General features: G+C 38.5%; 1 protein-coding gene across 4 annotated transcripts; it reads left to right on the top strand.

Annotated features, from left to right (window-relative positions):
- Window positions 1-86: 86 nt before the first annotated feature.
- thg1l (tRNA-histidine guanylyltransferase 1-like) lies at window positions 87-21892 on the top strand. Of its 4 annotated transcripts, XM_069899040.1 has the most exons (9): window positions 94-159; window positions 254-442; window positions 4423-4516; window positions 11609-11852; window positions 14776-14952; window positions 16018-16187; window positions 17300-17388; window positions 19604-19711; window positions 21320-21892. In XM_069899040.1, the coding sequence occupies exons 4-9, from the start codon at window positions 11617-11619 to the stop codon at window positions 21479-21481; spliced, it is 942 nt and encodes a 313-aa protein (XP_069755141.1). In that variant the 5' UTR covers window positions 94-159; window positions 254-442; window positions 4423-4516; window positions 11609-11616; the 3' UTR covers window positions 21482-21892. The 4 variants fall into 4 exon arrangements, with proteins under 4 accessions (XP_069755142.1, XP_069755141.1, XP_069755140.1 ...); XM_069899039.1 differs by lacking the exon at window positions 4423-4516 and having other exon boundaries at window positions 95-159; XM_069899041.1 differs by lacking the exons at window positions 4423-4516; window positions 19604-19711 and having other exon boundaries at window positions 87-159.
- Window positions 21893-26255: the final 4363 nt, after the last annotated feature.

Below are 26255 nucleotides of genomic sequence, written 5' to 3'. Positions count from 1 at the left end.
CGCGTCACAACCGGGAGGGCGGGGCCTAAACTGCTGACGCAGGGCTAAGGGGGTGGGACTACGCTTGGAGATTGGACTGCACCATAGTGAGAGAGGGAGGGGGAATTATTTTATTTTCTATAATCTCGACTGAGCAAAACAATCTTGGAGCTAGTGCAGGTTTGGAAAAGGAATATTTTTTAATGAATTTTATGTTCCCGGTTAAGAAGATGGTTTGAAGGAAGATTTTATTCATTTGGGTTTTTTTTTCCAGCGGGATGATTCTCCCTTTCTTGATCATGATCGGACACGAGCCGCGCGTTCTCGATCCCGGCCCGGCTGGCGAAGTTCCCGGATGGGGGAGACAAGCTCAGCCGCGGCTGGTTGGAAGTGGCGGTCGTCCGCCCGACCGCGGCCTGAGGTGCGGGCGCAGCTCCCGGGCACGGAGCTCCCTGCAGCGGGGGTAAGGACGAGATGGAGACCTTCTGGGGACAGCCCGGGGACGGGGGCGGGGGAAGAGAGGACGGGGGGCGGGAGGGGGAGAGTTGGTGGAGAGGAAAGATGGGGGCGGGGGAAGAGGAAAGGTGGGGTGGCAGAGAGGAAAGATGGGGGGAGAGAGGAAAGGTGGGGGGGAGGGAGGAAAGGGGGGGGAGGGAGGAAAGGGGGGGGAGGGAGGAAAGGTGGGGGATGAGGAAGAAAAAAGGTGGAGTAGGGGGAACTGTGGGGGGGTAAAGCTAGGGGAACGGGGAGGCAGAGGGAAGCTGGGGAAGTTGGTGAGATTGGGGAGGGGAAGCGTAGAGAAAAGATGGAAGTAGGGGGTGGGAATAGAGGCTGGGGAGAGGGAGGGGATGAGGGTAGGGGGCTTTGGGTGGAAGAACAGCAGCAGTTGCAAATGGGAATGGGGAGGGATAAGGGTGTCAGTAGGGAAAGGGGGTATGGGCTCTTGGGGGAGGGAGGTAAGAGGGAGACAGACTGGTGGGGAGGTTAGGAGGATGTCTTGAGGGTTGGGGGAGAGGGGAAGAGGGAGGTAGGTATTCCTGGGGAGAAGGGAGCGGGGTTAGGAGGGTGTGTTGAAGGCTGGGGGTGGGGGAGACAGGGAGGAGGTTGAGATGGGGGGGGGGTGGTTGAGGCAGGCCAGGGTTGTGGGAGAGGGAGGTGTGGGTTTGAGCTGGCTGGGGTTGGGGGAGAGGTCAGAGTATGAGGTGAGTGGGGTAGAGGGTGATTTGATGCTAGCAGGTGGTAGAGGCGTGAGGTAGTCTGGGAAGAGTGGCTATGAGGGTGAAGAAAATTTACTTTGGGGGGGGAAAGGCAGATGTATTAGAGGTGGGACAAGGTACTCTTCTGCTTTGGGATTGGACATGAAAAGAATCTTGGGTACATTGCTTCCTGGGTGCTGGATTAACAGAAATGAGGATTTAGTTTAATTTGACTGAACACTAATGGATACATTTCAAAGAGGGACTGTGTGTGGATGCGAGTGTTCCCTCGATAAGCACTGATTTCATTTTGCCAGTTTGTTGCAGACTAGCAATCAGCAAAATGGGCGAGGGTTTTTGTTGCTGGCTGCTGTTCTCATACTGATTTGTCTCCATGCTGCAGTGCTGTACATTTTTATCCCAAGTGTGGCCTCAGTGGAAGAGCAGTTTGAGGAATATGAGGAAAGGGTATGGAGGTCACTTGCCAGTTTTATGGTGAGGTGGAGAGAAGCTTGCTTTGATCTATTTGGGTCTATTGGCAGAGTTATTCAAAATTGACAGCTCCTTTTCTTATAGCAGAGGAGGCAAAACACTTTTGGTTGTGGGCCACATACAGAAAAATGTAAGGAGTTATGGGCCCATCAATATTAAGCCTGGCAGTTTTCAACTAGTTATTCTGAAAGAAAAACTGTTTTTAGACTAGAAAATCCCTGTGCCATCAAAAATTCATTTTCTATCCAAATAACTACGTCACTACTGAACAGTTTAACTATTGACATTACAGTAGTTTATTGATTTGCTCACATATTACAGTATTTCCTTTTTGATGTTTACATTATGTACAATTGAACAGTACAGTTATATATTATAAAATTTAAGGGAAGAAAGAAAACAAAAAAAAAACCCTTATAATTCAGAACCCCTACCACTAAGCAAGGTTAAAAGCTGACATGTAGAAATAAAGTGACAACAACATGGAGATGGACAGCACAGCACCAAAGCCTCAGAACAACCCAAATTCTTTAGCTTGTGATAATAATTCATAAATGGGCCCAATGTTTTTGAAAGTTAATATTTGACACTTTAATGGCATTTTTTTTTTTCTAAACTTATGGTTAAATGATATTATGTCTTGTTTGTGTAGGTGGCGTATTGTCTTTCCATTTAATCAGAGTTCCACGTCTGACTATCAGTGACATAGAAGATGAAATTCATTTTTGATTTGGAGTCAGTAAAACATCATCTTCTTGAAATGATCCGAATAGAGCAATTAAAGAGCTAGGTTCTAACTTGAATTTGAGAATCACTGATAATGTTTGAAAGATATCATTCCAAAATTTTTCTAAACTAGGGCAAATCCAGAACATGTGAACCAAAGAAGCATCACCAGTTTTACTTTTGTCACATAAAAGATTTATATCTAAATAAAAACGAGACAACTTAGCTTTAGACATATGTACTCTATGGATCATTTTAAACTGCAACAAAGTTGTGCACAAAACGAGGTCCCATTAATCAGATTACAAATAGAGTCCCACACCTCATCTGAGAATGAAAGATTCAAATTCTGTTCCCAATTATTCTTAATTTTAACTAATGAGGCTATTCTTAAATCTAGCAAATTGTGATAAATAAGATATTAAACCTTTGGGAGAAAGTTGTAAATAAAAAAGTGCGTTAAGAATGTTTGCCTTGGTGATTTGCGGAAAGTCAGGGATCTGAAATTGAACAAACGTCTAACATAAATATCTTTTTTAAAAAAAAAATGAGTGGCAAGGAAGTGAAATTGTTTCAAATAAAAAAAGTCTTCAAAACATTTAAATAAGACATGCCAGTTGGCATTTCTGCTGCTCTTAAATTTAATTTAAATAAATGCAACAAAACTATTTGCAACTCATTCTAAACAGTGCCAAGTAAAAAGTTGGATGCAAAATAAGAAAAGGAGAAACAATCAAGAAAGTGACAAGGTAGTCTCCAATATTCCTTCTGTTCATACAGTTCATTGCCCAAATGACAACCTTCATGATGATGCAATGTTAATCTGTAGATAAGCTATTAAAGTTAACAGATCCTTTGAAAACCAAACAAATACATTTCCCCTTGACTTCTGTGAAAAAAAGTATTAATTTTCAGCATTCCCTTGCTTTTTTCCGCCTTTTTGGTTCTGCAAAGTTTGATGATCTGAGGTATCTGTTTTCATCGATGAGTAACCTTGCAATGGTCTAATGTTAAAACTCAGAATGCAATGTAGAATAATTTATTGGAAGAGATGGAACTTAAAAACCACTTCAAAATTGGCCTGGGGGGGTGGGGGGGGGGCAGAGTTTGCCCACCACTGTCATGTAGCCTCAGCTGTTAAATGGGTTGAATTTTAAGTGTTGAGCTGTGGGATGGATTGAATGGATAACTCTTCTGCCTTATCAGTTCTCTATTTATTCTTTGTTAAAATAGATGCTGGAGGAACTCAGTCTCACAGGGTCCAAAGGTATTAAAGATATATTGCTGATCTTGGGGCTCAGGCCTATGCATCCTGCAAGACTGGCTCAGTTTCTCCAGTGTTTTATTTCAGTAGAAAATTAATTTTTGATGGCACAGGGATTTTCTGGCCTAAAAACAGTTTTTATCACCATCAGTCGGTGCTTTTAAGCTGCAGCACTCGGGTAGCCCTCCTGGGACCCAGGTACGATTAGTAGGGCAAAGGTGCCTCCAGCACCTTCTAAGCTGAGGCAGCCGCCCTCCCCCGCGGCAGCCGCCCTCCCCCGCGGCAGCCGCCCTCCCCCGCGGCAGCCGCCCTCCCCCCGCGGCAGCCGCCCTCCCCCGCGGCAGCCGCCCTCCCCCGCGGCAGCCGCCCTCCCCCGCGGCAGCCGCCCTCCCCCGCGGCAGCCGCCCTCCCCCGCGGCAGCCGCCCTCCCCCGCGGCAGCCGCCCTCCCCCGCGGCAGCCGCCCTCCCCCGCGGCAGCCGCCCTCCCCCGCGGCAGCCGCCCTCCCCCGCGGCAGCCGCCCTCCCCCGCGGCAGCCGCCCTCCCCCGCGGCAGCCGCCCTCCCCCGCGGCAGCCGCCCTCCCCCGCGGCAGCCGCCCTCCCCCGCGGCAGCCGCCCTCCCCCGCGGCAGCCGCCCTCCCCCGCGGCAGCCGCCCTCCCCCGCGGCAGCCGCCCTCCCCCGCGGCAGCCGCCCTCCCCCGCGGAATCCTCCCCTTCTCCACTCCCCTGCAGCAGCGACCTCTCACAACCCCCCCTTCTCCACCCAGGCCCTGGCAACAACTCCTCTCTTCCCTGATCACCGCAGGCACTTCAGCCGAGGCTTCCCAGTGACACTAGCGCTGATGGCACAGGATTAACCAGGTCAGCCATTTTGCTGTTCAAGCCTTCTGTGGACATTAATCCCATTTGCCTGTATAAGGTCCATATCTTTCTGTGACTCGTATTTGGTGTAATGATTGTATTTGATTCTTCCACCACCTCTGGCTGAGAGTTCCAGATGCCAGCTACTGCTTTTTTAAAAAAAGTTTTCCCCTTGCGTCTCCTTTAAAACTGTTTCCTCTCACCTTAAACCTTAGCCATTTTGTTTTTATAACTCTGCCATGGGGTTGTACCGTTCGCGCTACACAGACGTGAAGAATGACATGCACACCAAAGCCTCGAAATTGAGATTGGTTTATTGCACTGCCTGTCATGTTTATATGGGTCCTATGGGATTGGCTGGCGTTCTCATCACATTTCCCCATCTTCCCACTGTGCAGAGGTCACCTGGAATGATGGCTGGTGTCACCCACCCCCCCTCCCCCCCCAGGTCCACACGGTCACCATATTTATTGGCCATTTTGTGGACGGGTCGGTCCATGACTCCGTGCACTAACTGCTATAGGATAACGATTCTCACCATCTATTTTGATGGGAAAATCAAATTATGGCTTATTTAGTTAACAGACCGAACTGTAAACCACTACTCCACACAAAAGGTACCATAATATTCTGTGAGTCAAAAGTAGAATCAATAGCCCCTTTCACACTTGCATCCCACTAAATTGGCCGTTCAGTGTCCCGCGATAGGAATGGGGATTTGGCTCTTCACATTTGATCATTCCTAACTGGGACACTGAATCCTTTCACACTTTCAAGGAGGCAAGCCCAGGGTGAGGTCAGTTCTACCTTCTACCGGTGACATCATGACACATTAAGCAATGGTGGACCTGCCCTAAATCCTGATCAATGTATTATGATCTTCTATTTGAGCAAAATTAATCATGTCTAAATTATAACATAATTAAGCTTTATGTACAGAGCTGTATGACCCCTTCAGCCCCTGTTGTTGTTGTGCCGATCTATATTTTCAAACCTTTACAAGAGACAGTGGGAAAATGCTACCAATAAATAGTAATAGCGGACAATTTTTAAACAATTTTGGAAAGTTGGTAGTGCTTTAGCGCGCAAATTATTCAGTGTGGGAAAGTTTGTAGCATCATAGCGCACATCTTGTATAGCGAGGGAAAGATGGTAGCACTATGGTGTACAATTTCTAAACATAGTTGGGGGGCGGGGGAGTGATTGCAGACCTTCCCTCCCTGAATTCTATGCGGTAGATAAAAGGCTGTATGTCTGGCTGCATGCACGAACCATTCATTTTTTAAAAACTTTATTTATTCGTTCAAAATACAGATAATAGGTAACATATATAACAATAAACAAAGCATGAACATTATATTTTATATATTAAAAAAAAAAGAAAAAGAAAAAAAGAGAAAAGGCCCCCCCCCCCACTTTCAGCCAACTCTCCCAAGGAGAGCCATAAAGAAAAAAATAATGAAAAGTGAACATACATATTAAGATCTAATCAATGTAAATCAAAATGTAAACATTCTGAATATAACAACCACTTATGAAGAAAAAAATTATAATTATCACGTGAAACATATGTAATTTTTTCCAATATTTCATCTCATTATACCACCTATTAATATCAATCATATTCATATCCTTCCACGTTCTAGCAATACATTTTTTTTTTGCTACAGATAATGCTAAATATACAAAAGCATGTTGAAATTTATCTAATCCCAGACCTTTCAAAGGCTGCAAACTACCCAATAAAAATACCATCGGGTCTAAAGGTATTTTAATCTTATACAGGTATTCTAAAAACAATTGAATTTTTTTCCAAAAAGATTGTATATTTATACATGACCAAACCACATGAAAAAAAGTTCCAACCGTGTTACCACATCTAAAACACAAATCTGAGTCATAAAAACCATATTTTTTTAGTTTTTCAGGTGTTAAGTATAGTTGATGTAAAAAATTATAATTAATCATTGCATAACGTGCATTTATCAGTCTAGTTACAGTATCATAACAAATATCTAACCAATCATCCTCAGAAAAAATAAAACCAATCTCCACTTCCCATTTACCTTTAGATTTATCCCAACCCTTTTTATCAATGCTATCCTGCAATATTTGATGCATAACTGAAATATAACCCTTCTCTGGTACCTTCATAAGGAAAGTCTCAAATTTAGTCATTTCAGGTAAAATCATTTCTCTACCAAACACATGCTTTACCAAAGATCGAACTTGATAATAAAGAAACAAAGAATTCTTATCAATACCATAACTGTCTCTCATCTGATCAAAAGATAAAAATTTACCTTCTTTAAAACAATCTCCCAAATTTTCCACACCTTTAAATCTCCAATGTAATAAACTTCGATTATGTATTGAAAAAGAAATAAGTTGATTATTATACAGCGGAGTCAAGGCTAACAATTCACCACTAGAACCTATCATTTTCTTTTTCTTTGTGTATAACTTCATTAAATGTTTTAGTATAGGCACATTATGTTGCTGTAACAAATTTACATTCCATCTAACCAAAAATTGATGTATTTCAAATTCAAAAATATTTGCCATCTCAATTTTGGCCCAACTAGGGGGCCAATCCAGATCCACCAATTAACTAATACATTTAAGTTGGGCTGCTTCATAATAATTTCGAAAATGTGGTAAACGTTCATATTTCCAAGTTAATTTATTCAATGCTTCTCTTGAAATTTTACCTCTCCATAAAAACTCCCTAACCATTTTATTCAAATCTCGAAAAAAAATATTATCAAGTAAATATGGAATAGATTGAAATAAATATTGTATACATGGAAAAATATTCATCTTAATTGTATTTATTCTACCCAATAAATTAATAGGTAAATCTTTCCATTTAATCAAATCGGTTTTAATTTTTTTATTAACGGAACATAATTTATATAAAGATTGATAATTGACATCCATAATTATACCCAAATACTTAATTCAATCCGTCCATTTCAAGTTAAGAATGTTCTTATGAGCTGAATAATCTCCTTCTCTCACCAGTAATATTTCACTTTTTTCCAATTAACTTTATATCCAGAAAGACGTCCATATTGCATCAAACACTCCTTCAAATGCAAAAGTGATTGAGCTGGATTTGTTAGAGACACCAATACATCATCAGCAAATAAACAGTCCGATTAAGCGTAAACGTATTTTGGCGTATATTAAGAAAATGAAAATTGATATCGCTTTTTTACAAGAAACACATTTGAATGTCAAAGGAAGTATGAAATTGAAAAGGGATTGGGTAGGACATGTATATTCTTCTTCATTTAATTCCAGGGCTAAAGGTGTAACAATTTTGATACATAAGAATTTATCTTTTGAATTACTATCAATGGAGGAAAAGGCAGGTTATATTCTTAAATTAAATTGTAAGATTTTTAGTGAATCTTGGACTTTACTTAATATTTATGCCACAAATGAAGATGATGAAACATTTATTTCGGATGCATTTCTATGTCTGGGTCAGGCTAATGAGAATGTTTTAGTTGGTGGTGATTTTAACTGTGTTTTGGAACCATTATTAGATAAGTCCCCGAAGAAAGTTAAGAAATCTAAAATGGCGGTTCAGGTTCAAGCATTGATATTTGGAGACGTCTTAATCGGACAGAGAAGGATTTCTCTTTTTATTCAGCTAGACATGAATCGTTTTCAAGGATTGATTTTTTTTTTAGTATCGGCACATTTTCAGGGGAAAATTCAACAAGCGGAATATAAAAGTAGGGTGATTTCGGATCATTCTTTGTTATACTTATACAACTTCTGAGAAAGTTCAAGTGGCTTATCGTTGGTGATTTAATACAATGTTGTTAAAAAATACGGAATTTATTGATTTTTTGAAAGAAAATTCTAATTATGTTCAAAGTAAATTTGTAATATGGGATGCTATGAAAGCTTATCTAAGAGGACAAATAATTAGTTACACTTAAAATGAAAGAATCGATTAAATCAGAGTCTTGAATTAGAGACACGGATTAGTGAGTTAGAAAAGGAATTTCAAAGAGACGCTACAGAAGATCAGAAAATAGAATTATCTAGGTTAAAGCTGGAATATAATATTTTGCAATCTTATCAATTTGAGTGAATGATTAATAGGACTAAACAACAATATTATGAATGGGGAGAGAAAGCACATAAGGTATTGGCATGGCAATTAAAGAAAGAACAGGTTTCGAGGACTATTAATGCTGTTGAAAGAAATTCGCTTATTACGTATAAACCTCGTGAGATTAATGATGAAATTTGTCATTTTATAAAAAGTTGTATACATCTGATGGATAACAAGAAAATGGATCGATTTTTTATCACAGTTGAACTTATCGACCTTAGGGGATGTAGATATACAGGATTTGGAAGCACTATTCACTGACTCGGAAATTAAGTTGGCTATGATGGAAATGCCAAACGGTAAATCGCCTGGTGATGATGGATTTTCGGTCGAATTTTATAAAATTTTTTACGATGACCTCTCTATAGTGTTTGGAGATGTACTACGTCAGGTTGGCGAACATTATGAATTACCTGAGTCTTGTTCTAGTGCTTTAATTACCGATTTCGTTGTTGAATGTAGATTATAAAATTATAGCCAAAATTTTAGCGAATAGATTCGTTAAGTTTTTACCTAAGTTGATTCATATGGATCAAACAGGTTTCATAAAGAATAGATATGCGTCGGATAATATTTTACGCTTGTTTAGTTTGATTAATAGATTTCGACAATCTCCAGACTTATCCGATGGTGATAACTTTAGATGCCGAAAAAGCGTTTGATAGAGTTGAGTGGAATTTTTTGTTCAAAGTTTTAGAGAAATTCAAGTTTGGTCCTTTTTTTATTCCGTTGGATTAAAGCTTTATATAGTAAACCGGTACCAGAGTACTGATGAATGGTTTGATTTCGGAACCGTTTAAACTGACCCGATCTACTCGTCAAAGTTGTCCTTTATCACCAGCTTTATTTGTGTTAGTGATCGAACCTTTGGCTCAGTTGATAAGACAGAATACACAGATACAGTGTATGAAAGTTTTAGATGAGGAATATAAAATTAATTTATTTGCTGATGATGTATTGGTGTACCTAACAAATCCAGCTCAATCACTTTTGCATTTGAAGGAGTGTTTGATGCAATATGGATGTCTTTCTGGATATAAAGTTAATTGGGATAAAAGTGAAATATTACAGGTGAGTGAAGGAGATTATTCAGTTTATAAGAATATTCTTAATTTGAAATGGACAGATCGAATTAAGTTTTTGGGTATAATTATGGATGTCCATTATCAATCTTTATATAAATTAAATTATGTTCCGTTAATGAAAAAAATTAAGACTGATTTGATTAAATGGAAAGATCTACCTATTAATTTATTGGGTAGAATAAGTGCAATTAAGATGAATATCTTTCCATGTATACAATATTTATTTCAATCTATTCCGTATTTACTTGACAAAATTTTTTTTCGAGATTTGAATGAAATAGTTGGGGAGTTTTTATGGAGAGGTAAATTTTCAAGAGTAGCATTGAATAAATTAACTTGGAAATATGACCTAGGGGGATTACGGTTGCCGCATTTTCAAAATTATTATGAAGCAGCCCAATTTAAATTAGCTCATTGTTGGATTTGGAAGGCTCCCTAGTTGGGCCAAAATTAAGATGACAAATATTTATAAATTTGAAATACATCAATTTTTGTTTAGATGGAATGTAAATTTGTTACAGCAATATAATGTGCCTATATTAAAACATTTATTGAAATTATGGACGAAGAAAAAGAAATTGATAGGTTCTAGTGGTGAATTGTCGGCTTTGACTCCATTGTATAATAATCAACTTATTCCTTTTTCAATACATAATCGAAGTTTATTACACTGGAGATTAAAAGGTGTGGAAAATTTGGGAGATTGTTTTAAAGAAGGTAAATTTTTATCTTTTGATCAGATGAGAGGCAGTTATGGTATTGATAAGAATTCTTTGTTTCTTTATTATCAAATTCGATCTTTGGTAAAGCATGTGTTTGGTAAAGATATGATTTTACCTGAAATGACTAAATTTGAGACTTTTCTTATGAAGGTACCAGAGAAGGGTTATATTTCAGTTATGTATCAAATATTGCAGGATAGCATTGATAAAAAGGGTTGGGATAAATCTAAAGGTAAATGGGAAGTGGAGATTGGTTTTATTTTTTCTGAGGATGATTGGTTAGATATTTGTTATGATACTGTAACTAGACTGATAAATGCACGTTATGCAATGATTAATTATAATTTTTTACATCAACTATACTTAACACCTGAAAAACTAAAAAAATATGGTTTTTATGACTCAGATTTGTGTTTTAGATGTGGTAACACGGTTGGAACTTTTTTTCATGTGGTTTGGTCATGTATAAATATACAATCTTTTTGGAAAAAAATTCAATTGTTTTTAGAATACCTGTATAAGATTAAAATACCTTTAGACCCGATGGTATTTTTATTGGGTAGTTTGCAGCCTTTGAAAGGTCTGGGATTAGATAAATTTCAACATGCTTTTGTATATTTAGCATTATCTGTAGCAAAAAAAATGTATTGCTAGAACGTGGAAGGATATGAATATGATTGATATTAATAGGTGGTATAATGAGATGAAATATTGGAAAAAATTACATATGTTTCACGTGATAATTATAATTTTTTCATAAGTGGTTGTTATATTCAGAATATTTACATTTTGATTTATATTGATTAGATTTTAATAAGTATGCTTCATTTTTCTTTATTTCTTTATTTTTTTTCTCTTTTTTTCATGGCTCTCCTTAGGAGAGTTGGCTGAAGGGGGGGGGGGGTTTCTCTCTTTTTTATTTTATATAAAATATAAAATGTAATGTTCATGTCTAGTTTATTGTTATATATGTAATTTATTACCTGTATCTTGAGCAAATAAATAAAGTTTGGAAAAAAACAGATAGTGATGTGACTTTTAGTTGTAGAATACATTTTGCACAAATTTTTTGTTCTAACCCCAGACAAAATATTAGTGCCGTAAAACTGTGCTGTCTAGAGTTTGACATTTAATTTCTTCACCATTACAGGGCGCCTGATGCTGTATAGTTCATCTTTGGTTCGATTTTCAAGAGCTGCTGTTAAAGTTGGCCTTTCCAAGTCTGGTGGTGGAACCAGTGGAGTTGAACCTTTTTTCCTTAAGGTTGGACCACAAACTACTTGCAGAACTATGGCTAAAAGTAAATTTGAATATGTTCGTAACTTTGAAGCTGATGATACCTGTCTGCAAAACTGCTGGGTTGTGGTTCGATTGGACGGTCGGAATTTTCACAAGTGAGTAGAAAAGTCATTGTATATTAGGTGCTGAGAAGTTGTGGTTAAAACCCTCGAAATGCTGTAAAGGTTCATGCAATCTATAAACTTCAGTTGATCTGCTCATCTGTTGCTTCTAACCAAACTTGCATCATTCTGTTCAGCCACCTCTATTGTACTTGTTACTCTTGACTCCCAATCAATTACATTAGTTGTTTAACTCTCGAGTCTGTTCTACTATTCTGTGTCATCAGTTTTGCTAGTTTCTCAACTGAAGGGACCATTGTGGAATCTAGGGAAATGTGCAAGGTTTTAAAAATTAATGGAACTACAACCACCTACTGTATTTTAAGATATAGGCATGAGGCCATAGGATCTGTGGCTCAGAAATGGGTTGTTTTGTCCATGTCCCGATTTTTTTTTTTTTTTTACCTACCGCCCTGAGATTCCTTTTTTCTGCGATGAGACAAAATTACCACTTATTGACGGTATACACCTGTAAACAAATAAAAAATGTAAACAAACTGCAATACGGAGAGGAAAAAAAAAAGTCAATAAAGTGCAAAAGTAAGAGTCATGGAAGTCCCTGATGAGTTTGTTGTTGAGGAGTCTAATGGTAGAGGGATAGAAGCAGTTTCTGAACCTGGTTTTGAGTCTTGTGGTACCAATACCTCTTTCCTGATGGTAGCAGTGAGAACAGAGCATGTGCTGGATGGTGTGGATCCTAGATGATAGCTGCTGGTTTCTGACAGCAATGTTCCCTCTAGATGTTCTCAATGGTGGAGAGGGTTTTACCTGTAATGTACTGGGCTGTGTCCACTACTGTTTGCAGAGCTTTATGCACAGGGATATTGGTGTCCCCATACCACACTGTGATGTAGAAATTTGCCAGGGTTTCTGACGTCATACCAAGTAGAGGCACTGATGTGCTTTCTTCACTGTAACATTAGTGTGTTCAATTCAGGAAAGATCCTCCGAGACAGTGACTCTCAAGAACTTAAATTTGCTCACCCTCTCCACCTCTGATTCCACAATGATCACTGGATTGTACACATCTGGTTTTCTCTCCCTGAAGTCAACAATTGAATACGCCAATTCTTTTTCTCATCTTTCCTCGTCTAAATATTTCTATCTCATAATTATCTAGCCTTTCCTTAAATGAATGGATACAATTCCCTTCAATCACTCCCTTCGGTGCTAAGGTACAAATTCTCACTTCTTGGGTGAAGGTTTCCCTATTGATGAAGATCTTGATGTCTTCTGATTGTTCCTTCCAAAAAGTGCAAGCATCCTCTATATCCTTTCCTTCATAATCTTTAATAATTTTGGAGACCTCCACTCTATTTCTCTTCAGACTTGTCAAGACACTGATGTTGCCTTATGTGTACATTCATTTTTAAATATTTTATTAAATAATTTTAAAACCACATTCATACATACATATTGAATAAAAGTAGACAAAAAAACACCTGGTGTGTATCAAAAGAAAACAAAAAAAACTCCTCGTCTATCCCAAACCCCCCCCCCCCACTCACTAATCCTAACTAATATAAAAGAAAAAAGGTGAGCCAATAAAAATTATTAATTCAGTACCTATAATAATGGAATTAAGGGCTACCAGTGGGACAGGCCCTCAAGAGTCTCTTGCACCTTCAAACTAAGATATTGTAAATATGGACTCCATACTTACAAGAAAAAGTAATATTTATTACATAAGTTATAAATTATTTTCTCAAGTGTAATTCAGCATGCCACCTCACCATCCCTAAATTCATATCTGGTGTGCATTCATTTTTGAAATCTCCTTGGCTCCCTCTCCTCTGCCCCCTTTATATAATATATTAATCTTTATAATGCATGGTTTGTATGAAATTCTATGTCATGCTCTTTGACCGATCCAGAATCAATGTTGGATTGACACAAATACCCTACTTTTCAATTTACAGGGATTAACTAATTAATTTTTCTTTATAAATGCTCATTTTTAATTGTGCTTGTTTATTATTTACAATTCCTAGTTCATTAGAGTTCTATTTTGCTTATAATTACCTTTATTTTTGCTGTAACTTGAAACACAGATCTAAAATATTTAACGTCTATCAATTCTCTTTTTTACCTTTATAATTTTCCCCAGTGAAGAATAAAAGGCTTTTGCTGATCTTTTCTATTTTACCTACTTGAATAAGGACTTGCGTTCGGTTTAATTTTTCATCTCTATTAGTTTTTTGCATCTTCATCAGTCTTCGTCATCTTCAATAAAAGAAAATTCTCCTGGTATGTAAACTTCTGACTTTTTGGAATATCTAATTCTCTCCAAAGCTGATACTATTTTCTTTAATGGACATGATTCCAAGACATTTCTAGTGGAGTTTTTATTTCTTAATATCTGCAGATTGTTTTATTTTGGCTCCAGATCAGCCATTCTTAAAGGGGGGAGGGGTCAGCATCTGCATCTCCCCCTGGGGCCTCGGCACATTTAAAGGGGAGGCCATGAACTGAAATACTTTTTTTTTAATGTAGTCCATGTAGGGAAGAGAATTGCAGAAGAAAACAACTGATTGCATAAACCTTCAGCAGATTCCTAAGGGGACCATAGCCAAAAAAAGGTTGTGATCGGTTGCAGTTTCTGTCTCCTGTCTTGTATCTTTTCTCCCTTCTGAATTTATCCCCTTTCCTACCCCTTGCACCAAAATAATTAAAACCCTCCCTAACAACATTATCAAACATCCCACCTTTATAAGTGTTTTTTTTTTAAAGTCATTTACTCTCTAACTCCGCATTTGGAAGGAGAAAATTGGTCAGTTCCAACCTTGGCATCATTTCGGAGATTCATCAGTTCTCTCTTGCAATATGGCCAAAGGTTTCCTAGAAAAGTTGTTCAGTCCAATCTGTGAACTGTCCATTTTCACAATCCCAAATGATGACATTTCTTTCATGATTTCAGGTTCGCAAATCAACACCATTTCAAAAAGCCCAATGATGAGCGAGCTCTTCACTTGATGACCAGATGTGCGTTAACCGTCATGCAAGAACTGAATGACATTGTAGTTGCATATGGTCAAAGTGATGAATATAGCTTTGTCTTCAACAAGAGAAGTAATTGGTTCAAGAGGAGAGCAAGGTGCAATTTACATTGAGGTCAAGTGCTAAGCTTTTGTTTTTACGCAGGGCATCAAAAATGTCAGGATTTTGAACCCAGGTGTCAAGGCAAAGTACGAAGCATCTGTATCAAACCCATTATCTAAAATTAGGAGGGAAAATAGAGAGATGAGAGGTGTATTTAGGAAGATTGATTATTTTATTGGCTCCTTTGCAATCACAAGGAGCTCCCAGTGACTAACCATTTTAATTCTATACAACTATTGCCACACGGACATGTCTGTCCATGGCCACCTACTGCCAAACTGTGACCACCCACAACTTGGAGGAGCAAGTATTTTGTCTCGGCAGTCTCGTACCAGACGGCATCAATTTTGATTTCTCCAATTTCTGATAATCCCTTCCATGGCCTCGCTCTTTTCCCAACCCTCTGGCTCCTTATCTCCAGCTCTCCACTCTCTTTCTTCTATCAGAGAGTTGAGGCTTTTTAGCCCTCTGCACTCCTTGCTTATCATTTCTCAGGTTTTATTTCTCTTCTACTGTCTTACTTGTATCCGACCTCTTGCCTATTAACCTATGCCCTTTCCCCTTCATCCCTCTCCCCTTTACCCCCACCTTTTTTTCTTCCGAGGGTTTGCCTGTTTTTTCTTATTCCTGATGAAGGGCCCAGACTAGAAACATTGGTTACCCTATAGGTACTACTTCTGGCAATACACTAGTATTGCCCAGCATCTACAGATTGTTTAACTTAGGATCTACTCAATTCAAATCACTTTGATCGTAGAGACCAGCCAATTGACTTCTTGCTCCAAAATGGGGTTAATATCCACAGATCCCCCTCTCAGCTTGTGCCATTTAACCTCATTATTATTTCATTCTGTTCCTTTCTCCCTCATTTACTTTCAATGCTTCAAAGACATCTCTGATAGTTGCCTGCTTGTGCTGTGTGGACTGCTAGGACCATTCATTTATCTAGTGAGATACTGCATGCATCTAGTCTTTTTAAAGAATCCATCGTTTTCCAAACCAAATCGCATAATAAATAGGTTAGTTGTTTAATTAATTCATCTCTTTCCTCTTCCAACAGTAAATTCATAAGCCATGTGGTCTCCCAGTTTTCTTCCAGTTTTGTTTTCTATTGGGAAGATTTCTTCAAAGATCAATCCCTCTTATTTCCGCCTGGATTTGATGGGAGAGTTGTTCTATATCCCAGCAACCAGAACCTCCGGGACTACCTAAGTTGGAGACAGGCCGACTGTAAGAAGCTTCCTATATTTTATTTTTACAGTACAACTCTGACTCTCCAAAATCCTCATTTATCCAAATTTAAAAAAAAATGTTTGGATAAATGAGGATATCCTAAACAAATCATAAATCCTCATTTATCCCAAATTACTTCGCAGGTTGAAAAAAAAATTCTCTCGACTTGAAATTAGAATGACGATTGTCCTCATTTCAGGTAACTCCCTCCCCTCTCTCTTTTCATTTCTTCTTTATCTATCCCTATTGACTTTTCTCTCCACTCCCCCTCAAACTGCATGTCACTGTCTCGCAGCTGCAAGCGGTCGGAAGAATCTCTTGTCAATGCATTATTAAGGAGAGTGGCCTCCTGGACAGGAGCAGGAACTCTATCTCAGTGGCATTCCCTCCCCACCTATCCCCCTCCCTCCTCCCTCGGCACATCTGAGTTCCCAACGCTGACTCTGAACTTCCTCCTCGACCTACTACTGCACATGACTCCCCAATGTGTGTGTGCGGTGGGCCAAGGGGAGGATTTGGAGTTGGAACTCTGGCATCGGGAGCTCTGGTGACTGGGGAGACAGGAGCCTGCTGACTCGCCAGTGAGTGTTCCACTGGACTGGGAAGTCTCCCTGAGGATCAATGAGAGAGGTGGGGATGTGTTGGGGATCGGTGGCGGCAGTTGAGAGGTCTCAGTCATTGGCGGCAGTGATGCGGCTCTTCTTTGTTGTTTTAACATTGATACAAGTGATTTTCTGTTGTTTCCAGGCTTTTTAAAAAAAATGACCAGTTATCCAAAAAGAAAGCATTTATCTGACATAGGCCATTTTGGATAATCGGAGTTGTACTGTAGTTTAATGTGTAATCTTTGAATGCTCGTAAATCTTTTGATCAGCAATTTAAAGCTAAGTATATGATTGTACAATATTTTTACTAGTCTCTGCCTCCTCTTGATTGTAAAATTACACCATGTCTTAAATTTCCTTCCAATTGGCGGGTTAATGCATCACAATTATGTCCCGTGGACTGTATGTAGGCACTTTGAAATTTATTACTTGCCTTGCCTTTGCAAAGCTATGCAATATCCATTTTACATTAATTTCAATTAACATGAAGTCTTTCATCAATAGGTCACATCAATAATCTTTACAATACAACATTCTGGGCTCTTGTGCAACAAGGTGGGTTATCCAATCGTGAAGCAGAAGAGAAACTGAAGGTATGAAACCCTGATACATTGCTTTGTGTGGTTAGGTTCAGGACTATGTGTACTTTTTAATTTTTGAACACAAGGTTTTATGTACGTTTTTAAAACTTTAATGATGTGGGCTGCATGTTGCTTAACGTGTATCCCTGGATTGATTTTACCATGGACAATTTAAAGAATAGTATGTTAAATGAACAACTTAGTTAGGAGGCAGCATTTTGTGTAGAATTTAGAAATTAGTCTGCTGATGTGATGGTTCTAGTGTGTGCAGTTAGTGCAAGTTTAAAAAAAACGGTTTTGAAGTGTCTGACCTGATAGTTGATGCAGGCATTTAAATGTGTGGAGAACAATAAACGACAGGTTTGAAGACTGTTTCCGACATGATTGCAAATATACTTGCACTTTAACCTTGGAAGAAGCCAAGTTGTTTTTCAAAGTAAAAGTGGCTGGGAAATTATGGCTTTCCAATGTGTTTGCTGGCTAAAGCGGCTTGATTGTGTACCCCAGTGTGAATGCTAGACTCGTCCTGGGTTTCTGATTTCTCTTCCCTCAAATGCTTTGACAAGCTTTGGCCCTGTTTGACTGTCATTTAAATAGTTGAAGTATTTGTGAATTTCTGACATAGTTTTCTCTTTTTAAAAATACATGTCATCAAAATGTTATCAAATCTGATCCTTGTTGAACATTCATCCCAACTCAAAAAGAGGTCTATTTATTTGAAACTGCCTCTCACCACTGACTCTACACCAGATCTAAATTTGTCCAGTCACAGTAGGCAGGTTCTTCGGTGGTGGGTCCCCATGAGTTTCAACAGAACATAGTTGGAATAAAAGCAATGAATCAACTCTGTTAGAAACTTTTACATCGTTGTACGCTTGAATGACATTTATGTAACTAAATCTTAGTAGTTCTGAATCGGGTTTATTGTCACAAATGTGCGTCCCAAAATTTGTTGTTTTACGGCAGCAGTAATGTGCATTACAGGTGCAAATTACAGTTCTGTAAATGCAATATTCAAAAAGAGATAAGACAAATGAGAAAAAAAGTGAGGTAGTGCCTTTAGGTTCATTGTCCGTTCAGAAATCTAATGTCAGAGAGGAAAAAACTGTGTTTGTCACATTGGGTGTGTCTCTTCAGGCTTCTGTACTTTCTTCCTGATGGTAGCAGTGAGAAAAGGGCATGGCCTGGGTTGTGAGGGTCCTTGACGATAGAAACCGCTTTCTTGAGACATTGCCTTTTGCCCATGATAATGCTTGCCAAGTTCACAACTCTGTACCCTCTTCTTGTGCTGTGCATTGACACCTCCATACCAGACAGTGATGCCATTAGTCAGAATGCTTTCCTGGTACACCTGTGGAAATTTGTGAGGTTTTGATGGCATACCAAATCTCCTAAAATTTTGCTATAGGTGAGCTTTCTTCATGATTGCATCGACATGATAGGCCCAGAGATGTTGACACCAGGAATTTGAAGTTCTTTACCTTCTCCACTGCTGGTTTGTGATCTTCAGGTTACCCTTTCCTGAAGTCCACAAGTCAAATGTTGGCATATTTCAGGTGATTGATCCCTTTCTTGCAGTTCATTCACACTATCCTGATAACACTGATTTTTAAAAGAGCCTATCTCTGTACTTCTCCATGTTTGTGGCTATAATTGATAAGAACAGCTCTTTGAGTTGGCATGTTATCTGTGATAGACCTGAATGTAGATATTAACATGAGTGTTTTTTAACTGCAATTGACGTGTCAAGGTCACAGTCAAGGTCATATTAGCCTGAGGATCTAAGACTTTGGAGCAGAATTGGGGCATTTGGCCCATTAAATCTGCACTGCCATATCAATCATGGCTGTCTTACTTTCAACCCTCATTTTCCTGACCCCACCCCCCCCCCCATAACCTTTGATGCCCTTTAATCAAGAATTGTTAAGTTTCTCTGCAGATGCATCTTTTGTGTTTTAATTTCAGATTCTTAACATCTACAGTATTTTACTTTGGCAAGATATTGTGGTGATGTTATTCAGAGCAGAGCTGGGTATTCTGGTTTTTTGATAGCACTTGGTTCTTTAATCCCAACCAAGTGCAGTTTGCTTCTCTTTTGTGGGATTTTATTTTGAAAAATGGCTGAAATATGGACCTATCAAGTAACTTATTTTTTGTGGTTCCTATCTTCATGTGTCTGCCTGTTGTTTTTAAAATTGTAATTTGGACTTTTTTTTTCTGTGTGCAGGGTACTCTTGCAGGAGTCAAAAACGAGATTTTGTTTTCGGAGTTCAATATTAATTATAATAAGGAACCTGAAATGTTTAGAAAAGGAACTGTACTGATATGGCAAAAGGTGAGGATTGTGGTATAAACCTAGAATATTAACCAAATGTCAAAACTGTTTCCTTGTCTTTGCATTTTCTCCCCCTTTTGCAAGATCAAGATGGAAGTTGGTAGCAAAGTGGATAAAGCAGACAAGCTCATGGATTCATGAGGCAGCACCAAAGAAGCCATCAATGAAGCAGAGGAAGAGTTGAGGGGCCTTGCCTGTATAGGCTTGTAGCATGGATTGCTCCATGTAGCCAACAAACAGGCAGGCATAGCTGGGGCCCATGTGGGTTCCCATGGCTATCTTCTGATTTGGAGACAGTGGGATGAGTCAAAGGTGAAGTTATTGAGGGTGGGAACAAGCTCTTCCAGCTGGAGGAGGATGGGTGGTGGAAGTGGACTGGTTGGGTCTATGGTTGAGGAACAATAATGGGGAATGGAAGTGCCTAGCAATTGGATGTCCATGGTGAAGATGGGGTGGTTGAGTTTGGGGAAGTGAAAGTCATTGAAGTAATGAAGGGCATGTGAAGTATTGCAGATGTTGATGGGCACTGGACAGTGGTGGTGGTGGGGGGGGGGGGGAGGGAACGGGACTACATAGAGGTAAGCAGATACCAGTTTGGTGGGCCAGGAACATACGGAAACGATGGGTCTACTGAGACAATTGGATTTGTGGATGTTGGATAGGAGGTGGAACTGGGCATTGCAGGGTTGGGAAACAATAAGATTGGAGGCTGTGGAAGAGAGATGATCAGAGGTGATCGAGTTCAGAGTGCATGAGACGGTGGTTTGATGAGTTTTGGTGGGGTCTTGTTGAAGAGGAAAGTAAAAGATGTCTAATCTTTCCTCTGTCCTGTACTCCTATCCATGTCCAATTGTTACCTTTTGTCTTCTGGTATGTGCTCCTCTCCATGCCCTTTTCTTTCCTTCTCCCCAAGTTTTTTTTTAAAAGGCACCTGCCTGCTTTTTTACTACAATCACAGGGTCTACAGACTTTTGTGTTTCACTTATAAACACAGAGTAACTGTTAAACAGATGCTATTTTCTCCTCTGGCTGCTTACTGTGTGGAAATAGGTTGAAATATTTTCCACATTAAAATAGTGACTACACTTCTTAAACTCTTGGGAAATTCTGGTGATTGTGAAACTTGCCACTTAAAGCAAGTCTTTCTTTGCTTAAAGTTGTCATCTGAAGAAATAGACAACCATTCTGACTGTGCTATCCCAGTCCAACAATGTGAATTGATTCCTGATTCAATCCAATGGAATCTAATTAATAGTAAGGGATACAAAGAGGAAAGGATGGATGAAGCGAGATGAATCCAGATTGAAGTCAGCTGTGACATAGGTTCCAATGGAAAATTTATAAAGGCAGGTGGTTTCAGTTGCTGCAGCTGCAAGAGGCAAATTGATTCTTTGCAGTGAGTTGAGGAGATAAAATTAATCTTCGAATAGGAGAATCTTGTGTTTAAATATCCTCCCCTTCTATCCATTTTATATTAGGGCTGAAATTAAAATGTAGTTTGATATTGTTGTTAAACTCTTAATATTTTATTATTGTAAAATTAGTCATGTGTTTTCACAGTTAACTTTGGTGTCTTTCTTCCCCCCCCCCCTCCCCACCCCAACCAAGGTTGAAGAAGCTGTTGATAAACAGGTCACTACTCCAGACACTCCAGAGGGGATAAATGTCATGGTTAAAAAAACTCGCAAAAAGATTCTCCCTTTACATGTTGACATCATTGGAGATGGGTTCTGGGAGGAACATTTGGAGATTCTTGCCTGCAGCAGCTAGACCGAAAGTGCTACGACCTTTTCTCCCACAACTCCAAACTACCAAATTGTTGATAAGTACAGATTGGAAAGCAAAGCACTGATTTCTTTCGAGGTGTCTTGTTCCAGCACTGACGTTTCTCGCTGAGTTGCTGCAGGTAGGCATTTCTCGGGGACTGAGGGATGCATCATAAAAGGGCTTGCTTCCAAAATTCATGTGTGAACCTTCCAATGAAGTTCACTCAATGGTGTGCAAGGGGAAGTGAGGATTCTTTTGATATTTTACCACTTTGTCATCCTCTGAGTATGAAGGTTAGATCATTTTAACAAGGAACTGAAACTTGGGCTGGTGTCCTGATTCCATTTGAAGTTTGTACTGACCTCTTTAATGTTTTAACAATAAATGGTGTTTTTGGATATTTTCATGAAAATATATCACTTTTGCATCCTAAAAGTTGGTTATCATTAAATATCTGTAACACATATGACAGTATTATTTCTGACATAATTATTGGGAAATAGTATTTGTGAGAAATGTCTGATCTCAAACTGAGTGTTTGTTGCTGGTACTTTCTTAAATACTTCATTAGCTGTCTAGTTAATTTGACTTGGCATCCTGATTTTATAACACTGGACAACGGATTTAGCTTCCCGAACACTTTTAGGTATATTTTATGGATTTAAAATCACCTTCACGATTTCCTATCACGTACTTTTTTTTTAGATCTAATGTTCTTAAAACATACAAAACCATGAAGTGCAGCATGTCATTGAAAATACATTTTCTGCCTTCGCACTTGGACCTCTTCCCCGCTGCTCTTGTGCAGTCAGTGGCGAACATAGTGAGGGGTTTCACAGGATATTGCGATCATGGAAAAGTGGTATTGGCAACTGGAATCCATCAATGCTGGCCAACAATTGTTGGACACTGGCACAAAGGCTATCAGATGCTGAGTTCAAATGAAAATCAGCGGCAAAACATTTTTAGTTCAGTTGAACTAACGCAATGTGTCAGCACCACTGATTAAATACGGTAAATTCAATAAAGTTAATTTAATGTTTCTCCAATTCCCGATGTGATACAGCAAATCTGAAATAATCTTTGTGTTCTGGTTGAAGTTGTCTATCATAATCCCCAATTCTTTTCAGGAAGCAAATCTGTTGGGTGGGGAAAAAAATTGCTGTCCAGTGTAACCTGCTTCATTTTCAAGAAATGGTCCATACCCGAAACATTGACCATTTCTTGCCATGATTACTGTCTGCCTACCAATTTCTTTCCTCCATTTCAGCATCTGCAGCTTTTGTTCATAATGTTTTACTTTTTAAAAAAAATTATCAAAATAGCACTGCTGAAATTTCTTTGCATAATTATTAGCATTTGTGATATTTTAAAGTGGGGATAGAGGAGACTAAATACTTTCATGACGGGTATACTTGTGTGCCTGCATCCTTTTCTAATGGGTGACCTGAAGTGGACCCAAACTTTTGTGATTAACAACCCATTAAGTGCGTATTGAACAAAATCTGCTACAACGAATGACTTGTTTAAAGTGTTTTTAGAGGGAGGTCTGAGCAATGAAGAGATTTGGAGGAAGAATTCTAAAGCTTGGATAATCACAGATGTGTAAGGGACCAGAAAACTCGGATTTGTGGAAGCTCTTCAGAAATGATGGAGAATTCGTGGAATAATTTTAAAGATGTGCAAAAGAAACATTTTAGATTGAAGCATTGTCATGCTGGGAATTATGCTGTCAGTGTCTTGGCTACCATGATTCTGCTCACACTTTGGCCACTGAACAGGATGATGTGAGTTCAGTTCCTGACACCACAATTTGGATGAGTTCAGAGTTGCGAGGTTTCCTACACGAGCATTGGATTGATTTTGAAGTTGGCAAATTGTGTGCAAGTAGAATAAAGGCAAGGGCAGAAATTAAACTCAGTGGGAGGAGGGGTGCTGAAGTTGACAGATTTAGTGATTGAGAAGATGTTGGATGGGAAGTGCAATTTGCAACCAGAGCACCAGGATTGTGAACATTCTTGCTCTGGCCCTGGAGGGGGATGGATCACATAGTTATGGATCAGGACTCATGGAGTCCTAGCAAGTACAGAAACAGGCCCAGCTAATTCATACCAGCCAAGGTGTCTTGCTGAGCTAATCCTATTTTCCTCTATTTGGCCCATATCCCCCTCAACCTTTTCTAACCAGTCTAAATGTCTTTTAAATGTTGTAATTGCACTTGGATCCACCACTTCCTCTGGCAGCATTTTCCATTATATAGCAAAGTTTATGCAGTATGTGTTTGATCAGCTTGAGTAGTGTTACAGAATAACGTAAGGCACTGACCTATAGCAACAGTAACATCTAGAATACTCACTATAACCGAGGACAACTCAGGAGGGGAAGGGGAGGTTGGGGATAAAGAAGATAGAAATAGGAGAATAAGGAAAATGTTAGATGTTGTAGGAATGTTGTCTGGTAAAGAGTTGAAAATAAGAAAACAGAAATGGAAAAGGAGGAAAGGTAATGATGGAAAAACGGAAAGAGAAGATAAACAAAATATAAAATGGCTACGCTGAACTATATGACTCTAAATATTAATGGAATACATAACCAAATTAAAAGGAAGAAACTACTAAATTTACTGAAAAAGGAAAAAATAGATATAGCATTTGTCCAAGAAACACACTTAACTGAATTGGAGCACAAGAAATTAAAGAGAGATTGGGTAGGACATGTAACAGCAGCATCGTATAATTCAAAAGCAAGAGGAGTGGCTATATTAATTAGCAAAAATGTGCCATTTAAAATAGAAGAGGAAATAATAGATCCAGCAGGGAGATATGTTATGATAAAATGTCAGATATATTCGGAGCTTTGGAATCTACTTAATATATATTCACCTAACGAAGAAGATCAAAAGTTTATGCAAGATATCTTTTTGAAGGTAGCTAATACGCAAGGGAACATACTAATAGGAGGGGATTTCAATCTGAATTTGGATCCAAATATGGATAAAACGGGGAAAAAAATTAACAGGAAGAACAAAGTAACCAAATTTATAATTAAATCAATGCAAGAAATGAAACTTGTGGACATATGGAGGAAACAAAACCCAAAAGAAAAGGAATACTCATACTACTCGACTAGACATAAAACATACTCAAGGATAGACCTATTCCTGTTATCAGCCCACATTCAAGGGAGAGTTAGGAAAACAGAATATAAAGCTAGACTATTATCGGACCACTCACCCCTGTTATTGGCAATAGAGCTAGAGGACATCCCTCCAAGAATGTATAGATGGAGATTAAACCCCATGCTACTTAAAAGACAGGATTTTAGAGAATTTATTGAAAAACAATTAAAAATGTACTTTGAAGTAAATACGGAATCAGTGGAAGATAAGTTTATACTATGGGACGCAATGAAAGCATTCATTAGAGGACAAATAATAAGTTATGCAACCAAGATGAAGAAGGACTATAATCAGGAAACAGAGCAGTTGGAAAGGGAAATAATAAACATAGAAAAAAAATTAGCAATAAAGGAAGATACAACCAAAAGAAGAGAATTGGCGGATAAAAAAATAAAATATGAAACATTACAAACATATAAGGTGGAGAAGAACATAATGAAGACAAAACAGAAATATTATGAACTAGGTGAAAAAACACAAAATCTTAGCATGGCAGCTTAAGACAGAGCAAACTAAGAAAATGGTATTGGCAACAAGGAAAAAAGACAAACAAATTACATATAATCCAAAAGAAATTAAGGAAAACTTCAGAGAATTCTATGAACAATTATACCGAACTGAAAACGAAGGGAAAGAAGGGAAAATAGATGAATTTTTGACTAAAATTGAACTACCAAAACTACAAATAGAGGAACAAAATAAATTAACAGAACCATTTGGAACAGTAGAAATACAAGAGATAATAAAAAATTTACCAAATAATAAAACACCAGGAGAGGATGGACTCCCAATAGAATTCTACAAAACATTTAAAGATCTAATAATACCGCCCCTCCTGGATGTAATCAACCAGATTGATGAGACACAAAACTTACCAGACTCATGTAAAACAGCAATAATTACAGTGATACTAAAACAAGGGAAAGATCCACTCTCACCAGCGTCATATAGACCAATATCTCTGCTAAACACAGATTATAAGATAATAGCTAAACAATTAGCAAACATATTAGCAGAACAGGTACCGAAAATGGTAAATTTAGACCAAACTGGATTTATCAAAAAAAGACGCACAACAGACAATATTTGTAAATTTATTAACTTAATTCATGCAGTAGAAGGAAATAGAGCACCGGCAGTAGCAGTTGCTTTAGACGCAGAGAAGGCCTTCGACAGAGTAGAATGGAATTACTTGTTCAAAGTATTGCAAAAATTCAGTTTACCGGAGAAGTATATTAATTGGATTAAAGCATTATATGAGGGACCGTTAGCGAAAGTGACAGTAAATGGACATGTATCAAAGCAATTTAACTTAAGCAGGTCAACGCGGCAGGGATGCCCACTATCACCATTATTGTTTGCGCTAGCTATAGAACCACTAGCAGAATCGATAAGAATAGATAATAATATAAAAGGAATAAAAATAAAAGACAGGGAGTATAAAATCAGTCTATTTGCGGATGATGTGATAGTGTACTTAACAGAACCAGAACTATCAATAAAAGAACTATATAAGAAATTGAAGGAATATGGAGAAGTGTCGGGATACAAGATAAACGTAAATAAAAGTGAAGCAATGCCTATGAATAACGCGGATTT

The sequence above is a fragment of the Narcine bancroftii genome, chromosome 9, assembly GCF_036971445.1.
Source record: "Narcine bancroftii isolate sNarBan1 chromosome 9, sNarBan1.hap1, whole genome shotgun sequence".
Taxonomy (NCBI): Eukaryota; Metazoa; Chordata; class Chondrichthyes; order Torpediniformes; family Narcinidae; genus Narcine; species Narcine bancroftii.
The sequence above is the reverse complement of the archived record's forward strand: the minus strand, read 5'-3'. Positions and strand labels throughout refer to the sequence as shown.